This window comes from Trematomus bernacchii, unplaced genomic scaffold, assembly GCF_902827165.1.
Source record: "Trematomus bernacchii unplaced genomic scaffold, fTreBer1.1, whole genome shotgun sequence".
Lineage (NCBI taxonomy): Eukaryota > Metazoa > Chordata > Actinopteri > Perciformes > Nototheniidae > Trematomus > Trematomus bernacchii.
The window spans coordinates 16,447,734-16,460,523 of NW_022987720.1; the positions used below are offsets into that span (position 1 = coordinate 16,447,734).

Below are 12,790 nucleotides of genomic sequence, written 5' to 3' on the forward strand. Positions count from 1 at the left end.
TCTGGACAAATCAATACCTCGACAAACACATGCATGTGATGGAGGGGTGAAAGTATATTTGTTCTACGGGTCAACTTAAGCAAAGTTTGAGTAAACATGTTTGTGTGTGTTTAAGTTGAACACACTCACCTATAGGTTGTGTGAGGGGTGTATACGTAGCGAGCAGGGAACTCCAGCACGTCTTTGGTCGGGCGCACACGCAGGTCGGGGTACGGCTTCACGTGCAGCAGCTCCGGGGACAGACAGTAGTGAGGCGAGTCCGGAGCGGGGGAGATGTCGATCTTCAACTGGGCTGAGGGACAAAAGATAGGAGACTGTTTATACAAAACATCCATAAAGCCTTTTCATGATCCGTTTCAGTTATATTAAGTATGCTCTCGTTTACCTGTGACGGGCCTCAGTCGTCTCAGAACAGATGATGGTCTGCGCATATCTGCCAGGTACTTGTAGAGGTCTTCATCACTCAGTCTGTCCCCCTCCTTCATGGACACAAACAAATAAATAAATCTCATCATTACATAGTTATAATAGCAGTGCTTCACTACAATGTTAACTACTTGTAGTATTTGTGAACATTGTAGGTTCAATTTCTAATGTGTATTTTATCTTAAAACACTAATGGAACATACAATTTAAAAAGTATTGCCTGAACTTCTTTATTTTACGATACATCCTATAATAAAAAGCTGTGTGATCCGCCTTAAATGTTATAATGGAAAAGTGCCCAGTCTTTTTGAAAGTCATCCATTCTTGAGTGGTCTGTCGTCAAACATATAAGAGGTATGTAAATACATGTAATAAATGATTGGTAGCTGTTAGCGCCTCACCTTGTTGTCGTTAAAAGTGACAATACTCAGCTTTAAGTGATTTGAGAGTCAAACATCACAGTCGCGATAATTGTGACAAGATGAACAACTAAATGAGTCATGAGAGAGTCTGACCTGTTTGAAGAAGTTGGTGACGGTCAATGTTGCTGGACGGAAAGTGGCAAAGTTACACATGTCGTCCCCAACACTCATCCGCTCGCACCCCTTTTTCTTTCTGTCATTCCATGTTCCGTGGCCTTTTCGCTCTGGCAGGAGGAAACAACATCACATTAAAGCGGCATGTGCATGAATGTGACCGCTACGGGGCTTTGTCACTGTAAAATGAATGCTCTGTGTACCTGCATGCTAGAACATTCTGTAAAACCTAGGGTGTGTTTTAAGTACCAGAGTCGGAGTCAGGGTCCGAGCGATCCAGACCCCCCACACTGCTGACGATGTTGAGCAGGTGAATGGCCGTCCAGGCGAAAGGCATGCGGAAACGGCCGAGACGACTACATGACTGTTCTGCCTGCAGACGCAGCTTCTCCAGCTTCTCCTTGTGCTGAGCACACACAATATGATAAAAAAAACATCAAAATATATTTTCAACCGAGTTGACCTGCCAAAATAGATGGTAAATATTGCAGCTTCCCAGACAGAATTGGGTAATGGTTTTGGACTAGACAGTAAAATGGTCCGATGAGCAAGTTGGCTGCCAGCCCTGAGCATTGCAACAATTTAAATAAATATTTTTTTGGCTCCATTACCTTGGAGGAATCAGACTCTTTCATAACCATGTAGGGTTCACAGCATTCTCCAATGTCTCCTTGTTGAAGGACTTTCTCAAGCTGAAATACAAGAAGACGGTTTTTAAACCATGAACAAGATTTTTTTTTTATAACACGCTTATATTTGACTTTAGTTAGGTAGCATTTAAATGCCAAATGAAATGCAAACAAGGTAATACAAATATATTCTTCTGTTTACAATTAGGTTCTCTCAGTACCTTAATGACCAAGAAGATATCGGCCGAAGGGTAGGTGATGGAGAAAATGGCAGAACGGGCCAGTGTGGAAATGGCTACGTGAGGTGTGTGGGGTTTAAGCATTCCTTTCATCTGATCTGAGTTCAGGTCGAAGTAGAAATTCTCAGAGATCTGTTGGAGGGAAGATGGAGATAAGCAGGAAACAGCAGAGAGGGGGGGGGAGAAAGAGGATAATGGAAATGCACGTCAAGGGATTTTTATTCAGTTTTAATTCAGTCATCTAAACCGCAAGACCACTTAGAGCTTCTTGAGACAAGGGAAATTCAATTAGGTAGGCACGAGCTCAGCATTACGTAAGCGGTTTTACAGAGTCAAAGTAATTGGTAGAATAATGATCAAATAAAAACTGATCTGCTTGAACAAAAAAAAAATACCTTTTTCTTTTCCTTGACGTCATACAGGGCAAGTGTTCCAAATATTGGCTCAATTTCAATTTCAAACCTGAAAATCGGAAAAAATATAGTTGGAGAGCATCGTGGGTATAATGATAATATGATTTATTATAATGATCATTTCAGACATATATTCTAAATGTTACTCACTTCAGAGACAGACACTTAACCATGATCCTCTGGCCACAGTGTTCCTTGGGCACTTCAGGGGCAGAGCATCTCTCTACTGCTTCATCCTGTCACACACACACACAAAGAGCCATGTTCAATACACACACACCGGCATGACATTTACACAGATGTCATGGCAACCTAGTGGCAGAGAAAGCCAAAGTGTGTACATAGATATAAAGGAAGAAGGATGGAGCTGGAAAAGGAGAACATTGAGGGGGAAGAAAAGCAAACAGTTGCTGGGTTTGTAGACATTATGAACCTTCACTTTAAGCGAACATCCAATAATGTGACTGAGCTGAACAAATGGAAACTAAATCTACCAACATTTCCAAACAAGTCCTGCTGGTTGTAGTAATAATCTCTGAGATGATTAATTAATATAATAAAACACGCACTGAGGAGATTATCGCTTCAATCGTCTACATTTTTGATATCAACACTGATTGGACCTCCAAATAAAAGGCAATATCATTTTTAATATACACTAGCAATCATTAAAGGTCCCCTATTATACTGTTTTTCATCAATATATTATAGGTCTCAGATATATACAAAACATGTCTCTGAAGTGTTTGGCTCCAAACACCAAACAGATCATGCATTGCAGCATCCCATAATCCCCTCTGTTTCAGCCCTGTTTCAAAAGTGCTGATTCTCTGTCTGTTACTTTAGATGAAAATAAGGAGCCACTCCCCACGCCTCTAAAAATAACACAATGGTGCTCTAGGAGGAGATTCAGGTGATAAGGTGGGGGGGTGTTACCTTGGTTGGTGATTGGCTAATGGTTACACAAGCCAAAAAATCGTTATGACATCATAAAGTGGCCAAAATCTGATCAGCTCATTTTCAGACAGGTTTTTATAGAAATGGATCAGGACAAAAAGAGAGTGAATCTTTTTTCCTGAAACTTTCAGAATCTCTTTACACAGAGGGGACACATGTTTATGTATAAAAGACAAGAAAAAGTGGATTTTGCATAATAGGTGACCTTTAAGTATCTTCTGTATATTATAAATTCACAGTTTTTTGACAATAACATAGCTTTTACTAGCACAAAGGTAGATATGGGATGGTGTAATTCGAACCTCATCGGGGGGCGGGTAGAGGCCCAGCAGGTCGCTGTGGCGCCCCTGCAGGCGGGCCTCAGTATTGCGGCGGTCCATGTCCTCGGCGGCTGCTCGCTCCAGCACAGACGGCAGGATCGCGTCTGGGGAGGAATTCTTCAAGTCGAAAATACTGGAGGCCCAGCTTCCCCGAGGAGTCTCATCGAGGCTGACTGAACGCCGCTTTGCATCATCCTGAAGCACACAGAGACAAAGAGGTGAGATCATGTGTTTTTCTTTCCCCCTTCCAGGCAAATATGTCACCTAAGTGCTCACAGCAGATGATTTAGAAACACAAGGAGAACAATATGCTACAGATCTGATAACCTTTTTACCCCTTTAATATGACTCATGTGGTGACTGTGGAATGGATAATGGACAAGGTATTTCCATTGATCCATTACTCATTCTCCATTTGATCAACTCGCTGAGCACAATACGACTCACACTGCCTTCCCCATCATGAGACACAAGCTTTATTGACTGGCTTCACTCCACCTGAGCTGCAACCATTAGTCAAGTAATGGATCAACCAAGCAACAGAAAATAAGAACAGACTTTTTGATAATTGGTTATTTGTTTGGATAATGTTTCACGTCATGTTTTTAGCCTCTCAAATATGGAGATTTCCGGCTTTATCTATAGTTATAATATTAAACGGATTATATTCGGTTTTTTAAACTATTTTTAAAGACAACATTTTGGAATTTTAGAACATTTGAAGAACATACTTCTTTTTGGGTTTTGGACATTCTAATGACCATTTAAATTGATTTAAAAAACAAGAAAATAAAAACTAGCTAAGGCCCAATTCTACAAATCTCTTGGTCCAGGTACCAAATCATAGGAGTTCAGGGGCATATTAAAGCCTTCTTAGCTTTTCCTCCTGGCAACACTGTAGAGATAAGTAGATAAGTCTAATGAACCTTAAAAGAGTGAATGGTCACTCAGCGGTCACGATAACAAGTGCTTTGAACATCTCCAGCGGTCACGATAACAAGTGCTTTGAACATCTCCACCAGCTACCTGGTCGTCGTGGCGCTCCGCAGCAGCCTCGTCCAGCTCAAAGGTCTGTTTGTGCAGCCCTCGCTGCCTCTCCCTCTGCCGCTCAGAGCTCTGAGGGCTGTACGTGGTGCTGTAGCGCTGATATCTGAAGGAAATCAGAAGAAAAGTTGCCCTTGTATTAATGTTACTGTCAATGATGTGAACAGTGAACTGGGAAAAGTAGATGAAACGTGTACTTGTAGGATAAGTCAGCTGGTACTACAGCTGGCACCACTTACTTCCTTTGAATGACGAGCCAGTCATCTGTGTAGACTGCCAAGGCATCTCTCACTCTGGGATCTAGAGAGCTACATAGGAGAAAAACACATTAATAATTGAGCAAAGCATGCTTTTAATATTTATGTCCATTCAGTGTCTCAGAGAGAAAGGCTTTGTTCTTATCTCTGGTAATGCCTGCCTCCATAAAAGTTATATTAATCCTCTGTGTGTGGAGCAGTATAAAGACCATAAAGGGATATGATGCAGTACAAGGGTTGGGTTGGCCATTAGTGGGACTCACTCTTCCTCCTCAGGCAGTGGGGGCTCCAGTGTAATGCACTCTTTGTCCAGCGGGAGGAGCTCCAGGTCGTCCTGGGGGAACTCCATGAGCTGCCTGAGCGGGCCGGGCTCCACCCCCGGAGCGTGACTGCTCACATACTCCTCGAAGTCCACAGGCTCAACCACCTCCGTCAGGGGCAACTGTCAATAAAGGTTAGACTTTTAGGTTCACATTGACATGGCCATAATCACAGATCATTATCTGATCAGCAAGATCAGAAGGACTTACAAGGAGAAGTAGAAAGAGACAGGATGCCGTGAGGATGGATCATATGGGTTTTTTAACAATTATTCCTAATTTTGAAGGAAACGACTTATTTTTGCTGTATTCATTCTAAACTATCTGTCATCCATGTAATGTTGTGCAACGACAGACGTGTTTCCAAAACAAAGATTATTATATAACTTCCCCTTACTCTCTCTTGGGTGGGCTTTCATGCAGAACCCCTGCATGACTGTTAGAAAACACAAGTGAGCAAAAGCAGCTCTATCATGTTTCAAAACCCTGTGCACACCTAAAACTACAATCATCTGATCTCCTTGTAAATGTCCCCTCTGTGGGACGAATAAAGGTATTCTGATTCCTTGTATCTCAACTTAAACTTAAAGTGGACCTATCATGCTATATTTGAATAATATAGTGTAGGACCATACCTATATAAGGCATATTTATAATTTTTTTTTTTCAAAATACCAAACAGATCATGCATTTTAGTCATGCCTCATTTCGCTCAATTTGCACTTTTTTAGCCCTGTTTTTGCAAGGGCTGATTATGTGAGAACAGCACCACCTACAGGCCTGGCATATGTACTACAGCGTCTCCAGCGCTTTCGAACGGCAATGGCCGTGGCTGTCTCCTCCTGATTGGTGGAGTTGGCCCAATAGCCGTAGCGCCACCGTCCTGACGTCAGGACAGTGTTCAAATCTGGATCAGTTTTTATCAGATCCGTTGCAGCCCCTTTTTTAGAGATTTGGGTATGGAGGAAAATAGAGAGGGTTGTGTTTTCTGACACTTGGTGAGTTCCCTGGAACACCGGGGACACATATTCATGTATAAAAGACGTACAAAAGTGTATTTTGCATGATAGGTCCCCTTTAATATAAGCAAGTTACTTATCAACTACTGATCTTGCTAATTGGTCCTTTAATCGGCTGGCAGGTTAAACACAGGGTGACTCACAGGTTGGTGTGCGCCTCGTTTCTTGGACAGCTGAGGAGAGCCATAGTCTCTGGAAACTTGTTTTCTGACTTCTGCAGCCACCGTCCTGAGCAAGAGAAAGAGATGAGAGAAGTGTCAGCTGGCACACATGTACAGACATGAAGATTAACTGTAAATAATTTTGATAATGGGCAAGATCTGTGCTGTTCAGGATTTATACAAAATAAAGTAATTTGATTTAAGTTGATGCAGAAATGTCATAATCATGTCAATGTTTGCATGCTCAACTTAGGGATCTTAGAAATAAAACCACAGCATTAGAAACTAGGCCGCATTAATTAATTGTACAGATATCTGCATGAATGAAATACTATTCTGTCCTAAAGTTCTATAAACTGTAAAGCAGAAGTTATTTAGCTTCTGGTACTGTGAGGGAGGGCCAGCAGCTGTTCTGAACAGCGACTCGAGCGGATCTCACAGAGAGGTGGCGAGCCGGCTCCAGGGAGCAGGCACAGAGCCAGAGGTCTGTCCGTGGCCTTTGTGGACCAACGGCAAATGGGAGGCTTATAGAGAGACAAAGCAGGAAAAAGAAAAAAAGTACAATCCTCTCACAGAGACAGCTGCTCCTTTACAACCACATAATGTCTGCCTCTCTCATATACACAGCTGCGAAGGCTTCAACATTTCCCAAACCATAGTTCTCATGATTACATAGCTACAGTTCATGCCGTCATTCCATCAATACACATGGACTGTAAAGCAGAGATGAATGACCTCTCCCCCAATCTCTGAGATACAACAAGACTTTCTGACGTGGCATTATTTGAAATCAGTCTCTTTGGAATGTTATGATTATATAATCACTCGCTGCATCCTTAAACGATGTGGAAACAGATTGAGCAGCCTTGATTTAAGACAGGAAAAAGGGAAGCTACCGACTGCAAGGGCAATAGCCTGAACACCCCTTCCCACCCTTTTCCTGCATCCGGCACAAAACAATGGACTGGGACGCACTAAGGAGGGCAGACAGGACTTTGGGAATGCAGTGGGAGACTGTCCAAGGAAGCTCATTTCTCTACAGGACATGTTATTGACGATCAGCAGGTAAGGTGACAGGATACTAATCAAAACAAAGCCCCCTTGTGATGGTGCCTGGTCAAAAGTATAAAGAACCGCTGTACTGACATGATTTCAGCAAGTTTTTCACTTTGGTGAGAAAATAATTTACTTGCAGGTCAATGATAAGAATCTGTCATCCTGTTTCTTTTCTGGAGAAGCTATCTGGATTTGCAAGGCAAAGCTGTTTATTTAGATGAACTGTGACGACAGGGTGATTTGGTTCAAAAATATAAAACCCAGACAAGCACTGGTGAAAATCAAAGTTTGGAGGATCTTCATTCATGAAAAAGGGCTAGTGTAGCATGCAGGGAGGCACTTGGTTGCAAATACTACCACTGTTGTTATCCCATGCTATTCAAAGATCCAGCTGACAGATGTGACATGCCTTTACGACTTCTCCTGGAATCTTGTCAATATTTATTAAGTATAGTGACACATACTAGAGGATCATCCCATGCAGCACTAAACCCTTACAGAGAAGGGAAAACCAGTTTACAACATGTGGAAACAGGTTGCTACAATAATGCTGCAAGGGGTTCACACGAAATACGAGCAAAAGATCACAATGGATGTCACTTGGTAGTTGGTACCATGTTGCTAAGTGTAAAGCAGTTAATATTACTTTGTTTTAAAACTCACAATGAAACATCTGGGACATTAGATAAGCCCTCCGCTTCACAATGCTATCCTGCAGTAACGTTAGCTCATGCATTGTTAATGACAATGCTCCTGCGATGCTACGCTACGGTACTTAAACAAAACATGCTATTTAACTCTTCAAAGTGCCAGAGATAATATATGGGAGCGCAAACTGCTTCAATGGAGATGTTTTATTTCAGGTAGGTACAGTGGTGCTTAAACCGACCGGTTTATAGTCACTCACTAATACCTTTCAAATCCTAGCTAACTGGCTATGTGTCCAGCAGGTCACTCTCACGGCACAACTGTGCGTTAGCTGTTAAACAATAACTTCTGTTACTGCCTCACCGGTTGATTTTATGAGCAAACGCCCTCCTCTCGCTCGCGGTAGATGTCATTTCTTATCCCCCATGTAAAGCTTTTCGAAGACAACTGAAATCACTCTCCTCCTTTGCTTTGGCTAATACGTCCCGTCTTGTCTTGTGTGGGGATGCGGACTTTCTCGGACGGCTTCCTCCTCCACGCTGGGACCGGGCATGGATCCTCCCTGTTCCTCCTAGCGGCTGGGAGCCAAACCCGCCGTTAGTGTCAAGTCCGCAAGGACACATGCACTACATCCGGTGAAACTTCAAAATAAAGTACAAACTAAACTCAGATGTGCATTTATTATAATGTTCTGTTTACTGTCACGCATTGAGATTTTTTTTTAGCAGCTATTTGGTTTATTTGTATACTATGCATAAGTCGATTTTATTGTATTAAGTTATAATAATGTAGAATTTTCGATACCAGAAAAAAATAGAATAGCATAGAACATAAGTTATAAATATTAATAGTAGCCTACTTCTAATGTAATAATTATAATAATAATTTAGATAACACATATGCGACAACATTTTAGCTTTAAAGCATTTATTATGTGTTACACTTTTAAAAAATCAAGTTTGATTTAAATAAAAAAAAACTCTAAATATGGGGTTGAGTAAAAAAAAAAATGTAGTTTTATAAAATGTCTCTTAAAGAATCAATAATAGTTCAAGGATAGTTATCATCGCAATCAAACAATGGATCATGTTTTTACCTTCAATACTAATTGCATGCATTGTTTGCACAATATATAATTATCAAAGTATTCCAGTAATATAGATTAAATATCACCGGGACGCTTTAGTGTACTTCCGGTTTTACTAGCTTCCCCACTAATTTGACATGCAGCTTGCTCCAGGTGGCTTCATGCACCGTCTGTTCATGCAGAAATCTCACCTGACCGGTTTACAGCAACCTGCTACTGTCTGTCGCTGATTCACCTCAGTTTAGGGGTTTCACTGGTTTAAATTTAGGAAGCAGGACAGAAATGTTTCAAGCCCTCCGTTTCTCTCACGAGATCATAGCCTACTCTAGATGTGATTACTTTACTTGCACAACATGACTTTGACTGCCTGGCATGAAATGTACTATTTTAGTCAAACAGGATTGGAAATTTCTTCCGTTAGCTTCAGCCCTCAAGGGCGTCTTTATGTATTGTTGATGCCAAGTTAAATCTCATTAGAAAAAAAACTGCACAATAGCAACATCTAGAGGTCAGCTTGCACTACATCATCATCTTTAGAGACGTGTTGTACTGAAACTCCAGCAGCAGGGGGCGCTGTTTACCACGATTAGAGAAGAAAGAAAGCCTTGCCACATCGGTGATTGTTTAAGATTCAGTCCTCAAATTTGACCTCTACGAGAAGATGAGAAATAGCTGCAGCTTTGTTTACTGGCTCGCTGCCTAACAGTGACTGCAAAAAAACATCTTCCAAAACAAAAAAATGAGTAGCCATTAAAGGGTTCTGGATTCTTTAAGGAAGGCTAAACAAATATGTCAGAAACTGTTTATTTGACGGGCTCTTTCTTGTATGTTTGAGCAAATGAGGAATGACATTGTCAGTGAGTCTTCCCACCAATGGAGGACTTGTCAGTTTATTATGATGGCAGGTCTTCATCCCCCTCCTCCCTGCCTGCAATCACTCCATACCCCCATGCCTACTATGAGGAATTCATATAACAGTGCTTGCTGCAGCAGCCCTCCCCCACTGCTCTCTCCTTCTACCCCACAGTCGCCCTATTCAGCACCCTGGAGAGCTGCTGCAGGTACTCGGCCGTCCTCTGTGAGATGGCTGATGAATGGCATGAATTCTATACGAGGAATGTGAAAAATGGAAATGGGGGAGATGGAGGTAGAAATTAACCTTGCGTGACAGGGGCTTGGCTGAAGCCGAGCAACGACAGGCGTCTGAGGGATATATGTTTATGTATGCAGCAGCAGTCAGAGCAGCATTAGAGCTCGCAGCCGGCACGAGTCTGGTCCATAGACAATGCTAACGAAAATAAATGAAGCTTGTACTCACCGTCTCTCCCCTTTTACAGGCATGCTTTTATCACAATGCTACCATTTCTTTATTTGTTTTACTTTCTATTCTTCTCCAATGTTCAGCAGATTTATTTTTGTAAAATTAAAAACACAATATTATTGTTCTCCAGGAAATTGATATGTATTTACTTTTCAGACATTTCCAATTCCACTAAACTGAATAAATATGTTTCGAATTATTTGCTATGAACACTTAAGTACACAGTGTACATACACAGTGTTGTGTGATCGTTTGACATTGCAATGTCCTTGTACAGTTGGAAGCCCACCTACTATAAGGGGGCTGAACCCATGCATGCTTTATCCTTCGGTCTGCACCTTCCCTGCCTGCTTCCTTGCCTTTCTGTTCATCGAAGGCTTTCAATTCCTATCGGCACTATTGTTTGAGTGCCCAGCCCCCACAGCAGAGAGAGCCCCCCCCCCACCACCACCATCACTGCTGTGTTACCGAAGAACAAAAGAGAGAGTGTCAGACACCACCCACTAGATCTCTTTCACACCAGAGCCCCCACCTCAGTTCCAGATGGGGTTGCCTTTTTTCAGGGTTTCTCTCAACCCCAAGAGTCCTCCAAAATTGAGGCACCCCTCCCCCTGGACCCCACTACTCAGCTGCCCGTCATCCACCTGCTCCGCCGCCACGCGCCCGTGGCCAGGGCACCGCCCCTCTCCATCCCGCCCCACCAGGGAGTCCTATTAAAATCATTAACCACTCTTTGCTGGGGTCTGCTTCCAGGACATCACTCTGCCAGCAGTAAAAACTTTAACAACATTATCTCCTAAATAGAAAGCACCAACACACATTTTATCTTTTAGATAAAAAGTAAACACAATTACAAATAAATAAATAAAAGAATACACATGCATTAGCTGTTTAGAAAAACCACTCATGGTTTCCTAAAACGTATAATTTTCTTTTAAAATGTAAAAATCACAAGTCATTCTATATCCTCCTACTCCAGCTGCTCCTAAAACAGGATGGAGGAATTACACCAAAGTTAATATTGTGATCAATAATGCTAATTCTCTCTGTCCTGTGGTGGTGCCTGATACAAGGGGCAGGCAGATGCTCATTTGTTTGTATCTCTCAAATCATCAACACGTTGCGTCTTCAAGAGAATCTGTGCTTCGACCTCCACCCCTGAATTGACCTTTCCCCTCCAGGGACAGAGGGTTAGCAACAGGACACATCTGCTACAGGACTGCTGTTACGTCTCATAATGTCGTCCTCCAGTCAGGGTGGGGGGCTAGGGGCTAAAGGTAATCATTGCTAAATCTGCTTAATTACTACAAAAGATTCAAACCCATACCTCTTGGTATTCCCCCCCTTCTTCATCCACAAAACAATATATTGTGTTAATCAGATACAGACTTAAGAAAGATATGTTGCATTTATATGCTTATTAGCTGACAAACTGTGAAGAATCAATAGTATCGTGTACAGCAACACTTAAGGTTTAGCTACAAATATGCACAGCACACTCTCTCCTCTCCTCTCCCTACATTACATGCATGGATGCCTGCTATGCCGTCACTCACTAACCAAGATTTATGGAAATGTTCCCTTCCAGCTCCTCTGAGTGCAGTGCACGGAGCACGCTGCTATTACTGTAGTATGCTTCATCTGTCAATGTATGCAGATATATGCATATAGTATGTTTATGGGTTCTTTACAGCACTTGATTTATACTTTTTACAGGTTCTGTGCTGCAGGAAATGACTAAACCCCCATCACCATTACCACTACCCCCATCCCACCACCATCCTCCAGTCCCTAAGGGTTCAAGCACCCAAATCAATTGAAAGAAAGACGAGTGCTCTGTGGTCCTCCCCCTACATCTGTCAGGGAGGGAAAGCAGGAGGGGCCCGCACTCATGGGCCGAACAGGAGAACAATATCACTCCATCTGTCACAAACCGTTTCATCTCTGATGGGATGAAATATAGCTCACAAATACATCTACTTCTATATCATCTATGTGTATTCGCTTACCGGTGCCCGAGCCTCTACCAATTACCAGAAGCATACGCACTGGCTTTTTGTCTCACATTACCTTCCTCCCAAGCACATAGCACTCTCCAACCACCTCACAAATTATGCTTTTAAGCCAAACAGCATGTAAAAGAAAATGATTCCACTTTACACAGCAAACCAGTTAATGAAAATGGAAGACTACCAAGTAATGACATTTGCATGTAAAAAGTTGTCGAATGAATGTGCAGAGCAGCGAACCCTAAAGCTTAATGAAACAGCCCGCACATATTTTATTTGGGGGAAATACTGAAGAAAAAACAAAGTGAGATGCAATCTGTTAATAACCAGAGAGCTCTTTCATATTTA

The 12,790-nt window shown here is 42.1% G+C and overlaps 1 protein-coding gene across 4 annotated transcripts in view; it reads right to left on the minus strand.

Moving 5' to 3' along the window:
* LOC117492350 (dedicator of cytokinesis protein 7-like) overlaps positions 1-8,577 on the minus strand; it is a 28,779-nt gene extending 20,202 nt beyond the window's left edge. For 2 of the 4 annotated variants that reach the window (XM_034142552.1, XM_034142551.1), the window contains exons 1-14: positions 8,389-8,572; positions 6,304-6,388; positions 5,085-5,263; positions 4,804-4,872; positions 4,547-4,670; positions 3,503-3,715; positions 2,394-2,479; positions 2,226-2,292; positions 1,813-1,962; positions 1,574-1,654; positions 1,212-1,368; positions 942-1,072; positions 386-479; positions 130-292 (exon numbers count right to left, since the gene is read on the minus strand). In XM_034142552.1, coding sequence (XP_033998443.1) covers positions 130-292; positions 386-479; positions 942-1,072; positions 1,212-1,368; positions 1,574-1,654; positions 1,813-1,962; positions 2,226-2,292; positions 2,394-2,479; positions 3,503-3,715; positions 4,547-4,670; positions 4,804-4,872; positions 5,085-5,263; positions 6,304-6,388; positions 8,389-8,438 — 1,649 coding nt within the window. In that variant the 5' untranslated portion in view covers positions 8,439-8,572. Of the gene's footprint in view, positions 1-129; positions 293-385; positions 480-941; positions 1,073-1,211; positions 1,369-1,573; positions 1,655-1,812; positions 1,963-2,225; positions 2,293-2,393; positions 2,480-3,502; positions 3,716-4,546; positions 4,671-4,803; positions 4,873-5,084; positions 5,264-6,303; positions 6,389-8,388 lie in introns of all 4 variants that reach the window. The other 2 variants (XR_004556847.1, XM_034142550.1) reach the window with 2 other exon arrangements.
* Between the last annotated feature and the right edge of the window lie 4,213 nt (positions 8,578-12,790).